Source organism: Antechinus flavipes, chromosome X (assembly GCF_016432865.1).
Source record: "Antechinus flavipes isolate AdamAnt ecotype Samford, QLD, Australia chromosome X, AdamAnt_v2, whole genome shotgun sequence".
NCBI classification, from domain to species: domain Eukaryota; kingdom Metazoa; phylum Chordata; class Mammalia; order Dasyuromorphia; family Dasyuridae; genus Antechinus; species Antechinus flavipes.
The window spans coordinates 70,206,581-70,216,554 of NC_067404.1; the positions used below are offsets into that span (position 1 = coordinate 70,206,581).

The 9,974-nt window shown below is 42.5% G+C and overlaps 1 protein-coding gene across 1 annotated transcript; it reads left to right on the plus strand.

Annotated features, from left to right (window-relative positions):
• Window positions 1–4,488: 4,488 nt before the first annotated feature.
• Window positions 4,489–5,426, plus strand: LOC127542691 (sperm acrosome membrane-associated protein 4-like). The gene has a single exon (XM_051968445.1). The coding sequence runs from the start codon at window positions 4,915–4,917 to the stop codon at window positions 5,329–5,331; it is 417 nt and encodes a 138-aa protein (XP_051824405.1). The 5' UTR covers window positions 4,489–4,914; the 3' UTR covers window positions 5,332–5,426.
• The last annotated feature ends 4,548 nt before the right edge of the window (window positions 5,427–9,974 follow it).

Genomic DNA, 9,974 nt, shown 5'->3' on the forward strand with positions numbered 1-9,974 from the left:
TCTCCCCTGGGTATGTGACCCTTCTCTGAACAGGCTTCAGGAGAGGGGGAGGTTTCAACCAGCTAGAAGGACGAAGGGTTTGTTCCTGTGGGCTATAAGAAGGGGGTGTAGGAATTGGAGAGCTGGAAGATTACAGGTGCCATACTCAGGGGTAAATGTGCAGCACCTTTAGCTGCAAACTCATTCTCCTTGGCTTGAAGTGAATCTCCCTTCTGATGTCCTTTTCAAAATATGACTGAAACCTCTCCGGGTCTGTGGATAGCCTGTAGTAGCTGTAGAATTTCTTCTGCATATTTAATAGGAGAATTCTTTGCTGCCCAGAGTTCCCCTTCTTTCCATATAGCCCCATGAGCATGCAAAGTATGAAAAGCAGACCAGGAGTCGGTATAGACATTCACTCTCATTCCCTTCCCCAGTTCCAGAGCTCTGCTCAGGGCAGTGAGTTCGGCTTTCTGGGCAGAAGTCCCGGGGGTAGTGGCTGAGCTTCCAGGGTGCTATTGAGGGTTATTTTGGAATAACCCATCTTTCTTTCCCTCTTTTCAAGAAAGCTCGACCCATCTATAAACCATTCACCATCCGGGTTGTCAGGAAAAATGTCCCTCAAGTCAGGTCGGCTTGAGTAGACAGAATCTAAAGTTTCCTCCTGATTATCAATGATATCTCCCGACTGAGTGCTGTCAGGGAGCAGAGGGGCAGGATTGAGAGTGTGACGCACCCGGAGACTCAGGTCGGGGTGTTTAGTAGGTAAGGCTGGTATCTGGTAAGCCTCCCACCAGCAAGTCACTGATGCCCTTTGGCTACTAAAATGCCCTGAGCCCAGTGGGGGGGGGGGGGGTTAAAACCTCCAACGGCTGCCCTCAGTTGAATTTTGAGGCTTGTTCAATTAGAAGGGCCATAGCAGCCACTGCTCTAAAGCAGGAGGGCCATGCTAGGGAAACTGAGTTCAGTTTCTTTGAGAAGCAAGCAACTGGTTTGGGGGTCAGGTCCAAGGGCCTGAGTTAAGACCCTCAGGGCCTGACCCTGCCTTTCATCCACATCCAGAGTGAAAAGGTTTTTCTAAGTTAGGTAGAGCCAGGACAGGGGCAGAGGTCAGTTTGGCTTTTAGGGTGGCTACATTTAGGGAAGCCTCGCAGGTGGGTCTGCAAATCAAGATAAGACTGCACTTAAGTGGCTCTAAGTCTCTTAACTCTTTTGCTAAAAATTTGTGCTTAATTCCTCAAGCCTGTCAGAGGAATCTATTTTCTCCATTATTTCTGAGGGAATATGGGAGGGCTTTGAAAGGCCCTGATGTAAACTGTGTCCCCTTTAATTTTGGGGGAAGGATGGTCCTGAGTTTCCAACTCTCCTGGCCTCTGGGAGGGGCCCCACCCTGCTGTTCATAGGGCAAACACCCAGATAGTAATCTTCTATTCAATTGGAGATCTTGGCCAGGGGCATGATATCACCCTCCACTGAAAGGACCCCCAGCTCTGGGCCAAAACAAATGTGATATAACCAGAGACACCCAGCAATCTATCGCTGCTAATTCCTAATCAGGAATGGCCGATTAGTTGTTTCTCAGTGTAAATCCATCTTTGAAAAAGTCCTAATACTGTGTTTCCCCGATAATAAGACACTCTTATTTTTTTGGACAGAAAAACACCAGAGGGCTTATTTTCAGGGGAGGGCTTATTTTAATGAACATTGACAGCAATTTTAATAAACAGGTAAATGTGAACAAAAAAAAGTACCTTTATTCAATAATGATCATGTCATCTTCTTCAACAACATCGTCATAAGTGTCCATACCCTGAATTCCGTCCTGGATGTCTTGCGCCTCTATTTCCTTCAGAAGAAGTGGACCCAATCTGTCATGTCCAGCAATCTAGCTCTCTTTAAATGAACATGTCTTGTCCGGGTAACCTGCTCGTAGTGCCTTGGTGACACAGCTGTCAGCAATTTTATCCCATGACTTCTTCACCCAACTCACGACTTCTTGCAGACAGGGCTTCACAAAGTTTCCACGCTGATTTCTTTCCATTCTATTTTCAATGTAGTCATTGACTTCCATGCGCAAATGGTCCCTGAATGGCTTGTTTATTGCAATATCAAGGGTCTGGAGATAGGCAGTCATTCCTGCAGGAATCATTACTTGATCTATTCTTCTCTCTGCAAGGAAGTTCTTCATTTCTTTAGTGCGGTGAGTGCTGGCTGAGTTCTTTTTTTATCCTCCATCATGCCCCCTGAGTTCTTCTTTTATCTTCCACCATGCCCCCTGAGTTCTTCTTTTATCCTCCATCATGCCCCCTGAGTTCTTCTTTTATCCTCCATCATGCCCCCTGAGTTCTTCTTTTATCCTCCACCATGCCCCCTGAGTTCTTCTTTTATCCTCCATCATGCCCCCTGAGTTCTTCTTTTATCCTCCACCATGCCCCATGAGTTCTTCTTTTATCCTCCATCACGCCCCCTGAGTTCTTCTTTGATCCTCCATCATGCCCCCTCACTCCCGCTTACATACCGGGTTTTTATGTTGTCCTGCCTCAGCTCTCCTCCGCGGCACTGCTCTCAATGGTGCAAGCAAGCAAATCACTGGGGAAGAACAGGATGACGCACTCACTGCTGCAGCTCTGATTGGATGCAGCTCAGAGCCCCCCTGGGGGGGGAGGGGGGAAGATGGTGCATACAGAGGGTACCGTAATGTAGCGTGTAGCGCAGGGGATCACCTTCACTACAGTAGCAATCTCAATAGGGCTTATTTTGGGGGGAGGGCTTATTTTAGAGGAATCTCAACAGTAAGGGGAGGACTTATTTTTGGGATAGGTCTTATTATCGGGGAAACACAGTAGGAGTTTGCCCGCTAAGAAAGCTGTTTCCCTAGTGTAATAAACCCATTCTTGCTACAAATTTTGTTCTCACACCTCAACAGTCTTAGTATTTCAAAAGAAAAAAAAGACATGTATAAATTCACTTATTTCCATCTGTTAATATGATTCCATATGAAGTTTCACTCTACTTTCTAACAGAGCTGGATCAATTCTAACTTCATAGCCTCCTTTATCTAGCTTTGAGATTTTCTAGATAAGGACCTTGCCTTAAGTTTAGCTTTCAATTCCCCTTCTCCCAGGAATTTCAAGCTGCATATATTGGGGAAGACATAGAACATTTTACTAACAACCAGTTTGAAATCATACCAGTTACCCTTAGGTTGCTTCTAGTGTGCTGGGCTAAAATCTTAGAAGTTAGGGTTTGAGAATTTCTGTAACATCCTAAATCAGTGACTTCTTTCCTAAAGGGCGTTTGTTGGCTAGGTGTGACCAGTATTTCCAAAGAGGGAAGCCATTGAGAGTTAAATAGTTCTCACTTGGAACAATGCAAGGAAATGTTTGCATGATTACATAATTGTGAGAACTCAAGAGAACCAATGGTTTTTGTTTGTTTTTGCTGAGGCAGTTAGGGTTAAATGACTTGCCCAGGGTCACACAACAGCTAGGAAGTGTTAAGTGTGGGAGACCAGATTTGAACTCTGGTCCTCCTGACTTCAGGGCTGGTGTTCTGTCCATTGCACCACCTAGCTGCCCCACAATGTTTGCTTTTTAACCATATCCAATATATGTGTAGTATTAGATTTAATATGGGCTTCCTACAGATTTACCCTGAAATGTTGGTGGACATAGTCAGGTGATTATCTTAAACTAAAGCCAGTTAAAGACTGATGTCTAAAACTCTTTTTAGTTCTTCAATTAAGTCAAACACTGTCCTTTTAATCTACACATGGGGCTAGATCATGGAATCTTTAAAAACTTACAAAGAGGCCCGGCGTCATCCAGTAGGCCTTAACATCAGAGGCCGAAATGGCCCCCTGCCTGTTTCCATGCTGCCTCTTCAAAACCGTGAGAAGAGTGTCTTGAAAATCTCACCATGTGTCCACCTGGTGTGCAGAGTGAGAGAGGTTGAAAGAGCAAGAAGACGGTTGGAGCACCCAGGTTCTATAAAAGAAGAAGGATCCTTATACCAGAAAGAAGCAACAGGTACCTGGTGGGCTGGGAGTTGCTGAATGTTAACTAAGGTACCTCTTAGAGGACCAGAAGCCCAAACTCTGCTTGTCCCATCCTGCTTACTGTCCGGTAGACTCCTTCTTCCTTCCTCCTTCTCTCTCATTTCATCATCTCTCCCCAACATTTCTCTCTTTTCTGCCCGCTGTCTTCTGTTGCCCTTTTGTCCCGTATCCTCATTCTTTCATCCCACTTGTCCTTTTCATTTCTCAACTTTGCTTTATTCCCCTCCTTCACTATGTCCTCTTCCTCATCGCTTTTCTTGTTCACTTGCCGCTTTTCCTCCTTTTCTCATTTGATTTGCTTGGGCCCTGGAGCCAAGTAGTGGGAGAAACTGGGGGGAGGGAAGTTCTGACATCACAGATTCCCCCTGTCACCTGGTGGGGCTCTGTGATGTCATCCCTTTCCTGTATATAGCAACCACTGACTGTGGACTCTCTTCAGTCCCACAGGCAGGAGAGATAGTGAGGAGCTGATAGGGAGGGCAGCTCTGGACACAGGAGCTCACAGGAGTTCACCCCTTTTCCTCCATCTGGCAGGGAGAAAACATCCTCCAAAGTAGAAGAGGAAGGACAACGTAGCTCTCAGAAGTGTCTAAGGCCATTTCAACAGGCGCTGTTTCCCAAAAGAACTGGGGGACAGTGGGAGAACCCTCTGAAGAAGACAAAAAAAGGACACAAGTGGAATAAGAGAGAGAGAGCTCGAAGTCTAATACTTGTGAAGATTCCGGACAACACTGGGGTGAACAAGGCAAGAGTGGAGTGAACCAAGAATCTGAGGAGCACTTTGGAGACTGGGTGACTTCTCAAGACTGAAAATTCCCAACTTCTTGAAGCTTTTGAAGCCAGTGAGCCTGGAGACATCCTCAATCAACACCTCTGCCATGCGCCGCTATCTCGTGATCATGGGCATCGTTCTCGGTCTGCTGCTAGCCCCTGTGGTGGAGGCCCGACGATGCTACTACTGTGACATCGCCAATGTTGAAAACTGCCCGGGTGGCCAGATAACCTGTGCGGAAAAAGATGACTGCTACACAGGCCGTGGTGCAGTCCTTGGCCTCCCGATGATCATCACCAAGGGCTGCGTGGAGTCCAGCCAGTGTGGACTAGAGCGACAATTCACATATTTGAACACCAACTACACTCTGCTCACCTACTGCTGTCGTTCAGAGCTGTGCAACAGGGTTATCCGCATCCCAAACCAAACTCTGAGTGATGTCACTTCTGCTACCACCACCATCCGCTCTGCTAAGACTGTCTTGATGGTGCTGGTGGTTTTATTTCTGCTCTGGACATGGTAAAGGGATGAATTCCTGCCTCACTCCAGCCAGGTCTCATCCTCTGCTCCCTTTCCTCATGTGAATTGTGTTAATAAAGTGGCTGGATGCAGATCCAATATCGGGTTGTGTGATTCATTGGGGTCCCAGAAGAGGGGGGGAGAGGGGAGATACCGGGGAGGAGGGGGAGCATAATGCATGGGAGCACTTAACTTTCTATGTATCTGTGTGTGCATATCTGTATATCCATGTGCATATATAGATAGATAAATTGGTTGATATCAATAGAAATATAGATTTGCACACATGTATATTATTCTAAGTATTTCCATATACATAGTGGCTTTCGGGGTACTGGATAGAATGAGAAGTGGATGCTTGTGAGATTTTAAAACAAGAACCATCCCTTTGTTTTTTTTGTTTTTTTTTTTTGACCCTTTCTTTCTAGCAAATGGGGAAAAATACATGCTGACTTGAAAGGGAGTACAATTGGTATCCCAGCTCCCTCACAGGGCAGCTGTGGGTCTGTGTAGCAGTGACCCTTATTTTGTGCTGGCCTCTTCAAGGAATTCCTGGCTCTTGTTAGGCTGGAGGTTCCATTTGTTCCCATCTTCCTGTGAACCAGGGGGGAACCTCTTCCTGCTTTCCTTTTGGACAGAGTACTTTCTATTTCCTGCCTTTTGGGGGAGGGCTTCAGCTGGCTAAGGCTATGTGCTGGGTAGACTATTGCTCGAAGCAGATGGAGAATGCTGGTGCTTGAAGAAGGCTTTTATTTTGATTTCTTTATATTTGCTACCTGACATAGAAGCAGCTTAGCACTGGTGGAAATGGTAGAGAACATGGCTGAACTTGCATTCCAAGGAACTCCTGGCTGATTGGTCACCATGGCAATTGCTGAACTCACTGTTTCCCAGAATCGGCAAGGTGCTTGTAGCCATGGCAACTTCTGAGCCTTTATGGCTTACAGAAAACCTTGAGCTGAATGGTTGCCATGGTAACTGTTGCTCTCACTACAAGCAGGGGATTTTCTCATGATGTCTTGACCTAGTGATTGTGAACACAGAAGGGAGTAACTTGTAATTGTTTATTTTAATTGGATTTCACAAGTCCTTATTGCATTCAAAGCCTTGAACTGAAATGGCTGGAACTAGCCCAAAATATTTGGTATCATTTGGCAGAGGATTTGTTTTTTTACCTTGGCGTTGTGATTAAATTCATTTCTTTAAGTGTCTGAAGGGTGTCATGACAGAAAGAAAATCCTGGGTGATGTGATGGTCAGAAATCAAAGCTTCTGTTCCCAATGGTAGAAGTGTTAATGTTTGGGGAAACCTTTGGAGGGATTTAACGGAGAGCTAAAGAGAAAGCCTTTGGCAACTTTGTCCTATTAGCTTGGACAGTATTCAAGGAGCCTTCAGAGAAAAATATTCCCTGTCTCTTAAAGGTACCAATGGAAAAGAAGCATGTTTTTCTTTTGTTTTGTTTTGCAAGGCAATTGGGATTAAGTGACTTGCCCAGGGTCACAAGACTGGGAAGTGTTAGGTTTCTGAGGTCAGATTTGAACTCCCTTCCTCCTGACTCCCCGACCAGTGCTGTCCACAGCACTCTCTAGCAGCTCTGAAAAGAAATATGTTCAAAGCCAGTACAGTAAAAATAAAGTTTATTTTTATGTTAGGCAATTAAGTTGGGGCAGAGGGAATAAATATATGTTTAGTGTGTGTTATAAATATTATCTCATTCGATCTTTAAAGCAACCCTATGTGAGAGGTTCTGAGTATATCCATTTTACAGTTGAAGAAGCTAAGGCATACAGAAGTTAAGTGACTTGCCTACATTCACACAAATACATTGTGTTGGAGATTAAATTTGACTTTAGGCCTTCTTGACTTTAAGCTTAGCATTCTAGCTACTGTGCTGTTTATGTAGAGGTAACGAGGTTTTTTAATTTTAAAAACTTGAGGACAGAGAAGTGTTTAATGGATCTATTAATTACCCAGGTGAAGAATGCAGTGCAAATTATGCAGAAGATAGTTACAGGTGGAAAATAAGCTTTCTGATCAGGAGGTTTCTTTGAAGAATATGTTGAATTTTATATAAATGAGGATTATGTGATTGAAAAATAGAAATGGAAATAATCAGAACTGGGAATTGCAACATATTGTAAATTCCTTCTTGGGAATGACTTGCTGTATGGAAGAATGAGAATTTGGTTGTGGATAGATTCTATGAAGTTTGTTGTTATGATTTTCTTTAGGGGGTAGCTAATGTGTTCTTTGTCTTTTCACATTATTTTCTAATAGGTCTGGAAAGTTTGCATTCACAATTTCTTAGAACATGGTATTCACACTCTCTTTGGTGAATAGTATTTAGTTTTCTAAATACACCTAAACACAGTTTTCTGCATTCATCTTTGTAAGATTTTCTGTGCCACATTATTTCTCCCTCCCTCTTTTATCTCGCCCCTGTCCAAGACAACAAGCAATCCAATATAGGTTATACATGTTTTAAAACATATTTCCACATTAGTGATATTTTACAAGAAAAATCAGACCAAAAGGGAGAAAACCACAAGAAAGAAAAACAAACAAAGAACAAGGTGAAAATACTACCCTTGGATCCACATTCAGTCTCCATAGTTCCCTCTCTGGATGCGGACAAAGGGATGTTTTCCATCCCAAGTCTATTGGAATTGTCTTGAATCACCGCATAGCTGAGAAGAGCTAGGTCTGTCACGGTTGTCCACCACGTAATCTTGCCATACTGTGTATAATGTTCTCCTGCTTCTGCTCACCTCACTCAGCATCAGTTCATATAAATCTCTCCAGACTTTTCTGAAATCAGCTGGCTCATCATTTCTTATAGAATGATAATATTCTATTCACATACTGTAACTTATTCAGCCATTCCCCAACTGATGGGCATCCACTGAATTTTTAATTCATTGCCAAGCCCTCTTTTTGGTCATGACATTTGGGTAGTCCACTGATCCTTGGTTGCTGTCCTTCCACCCACCCACAGATACACTCTTACACCACTCATTTTTGATAATAGTGTATGTCTTGTTTCTTCTATTTTCCCCAACCTTTTTGCCTTTGTTTTAATATTGTTGTCTTATGGAGTATAAAATCCTGTTTTGTCCATTCTGACTATAAGAAACTTTTTTACTTGGATGTCGTTTCGCATTGTTTGTGTTAAGCAATTAATCTACCTCCCACCTTGCCTGGCATTTTCTTCTCTCTCGACTAAATTTCTTCTAGAGCTCCCATTTCACTTATAATGTGACTTTTTACCTCGTCATTTCTTCCAGGAATTCGAGTTGACTTTGTGGTCTAACTGTGTGTTTTTGGTAGCTTTGCTTTATTCATATACGTACATACATACATACATATATATATATGTATATATGTATATATTTTGAGGCTGCATTTAATGTTGGTCATGAGGGCATGAGAGAAGCTTAGAAAGTTGAGTGTGCCTTCTCCACCATCTTGGCTACGTCCCCAAGATAATTTTCAACATTCATTTTTGGAGGACTAAATGTTACAAATTTCTCTCCCTCTCTTCCTTACCTCAGCAAGTAATCTGAAATAGGTTAAAATATGAGTGATTCTTTTAGACATATTTTCATATCTGTCATGTTATGCAAGAAAAATCAGACCAAAAGGAAAAAAAAAACACATGAGAAAGAAGCACACAAAAAGTGAAAATACAATGCTTCAATCTGTATTTAGTCTCCATAGTTCTTTCACTGGATATGGATGACATTTTCCTTTTCTTTTTTTTTTCTTTTTTTTTTTTTGCTTTATAATTTTTTTTTTCACATGGCTTTAGTTTTATTGACAGAACCCATGCCAGGGTAATTTTTTACAACATTATCCCTTGCACTCACTTCTGTTCCGATTTTTCCCCTCCCTCCCTCCACTCCCTCCCCTAGATGGCAAGCAGTCCTATATATGTTAGATATGTTACAGTATATCCTAGATTCAATATATGTTTGCAGAACCCAACGGTTCTCTTGTTGCACAGGGAGAATTGGATTCAGAAGGTAAAAATAACCCAGGATTGAAAAACAAAAACGCAGACACTTTAAACTCATTTCCCAGTGTTTCTTCTCTGGGTGCAGCTGATTCTGTCCATCATTGATCAATTGGAACTGAGTCAGATCTTCTCTTTGTTGAAGAAATCCACTTCCATCAGAATACATACTCATATAGTATCATTCTTGAGGTGTATAATGATCTCCTGGTTCTGCTCATTTCACTTAGCATCAGTTCATGTAAGTCTCTCCAAGCCTCTCTGTATTCATCCTGCTGGTCATTTCTTACGGAACAATATGTGCATGGCATTTCCTATCCCATGTCTATTGAAATTGCCTTGAATAAATCACCACATTGTTGAGAAGAGCCAGGTTCATCACAGTTGATCTTGTTGTTACTGTGTACAATGCTCTCTCTTCATTCAGCACCTGATTATCTTTTTAAATTAGGTCTGTTGCTTGAGGTCATGATTACTACCTTGCCTTTTTTTTTTTTTTAAAACTTTGGTTGAAGCATAAAAGATTCTGATCTAACACTTTGGTCTATTCTTTTTAAGGTGTCATTTTCTTTCTTAAAGGGATATATATATATATATTTTTTTTCCCAGTTACATGTCAAAATTTTACATTTGTT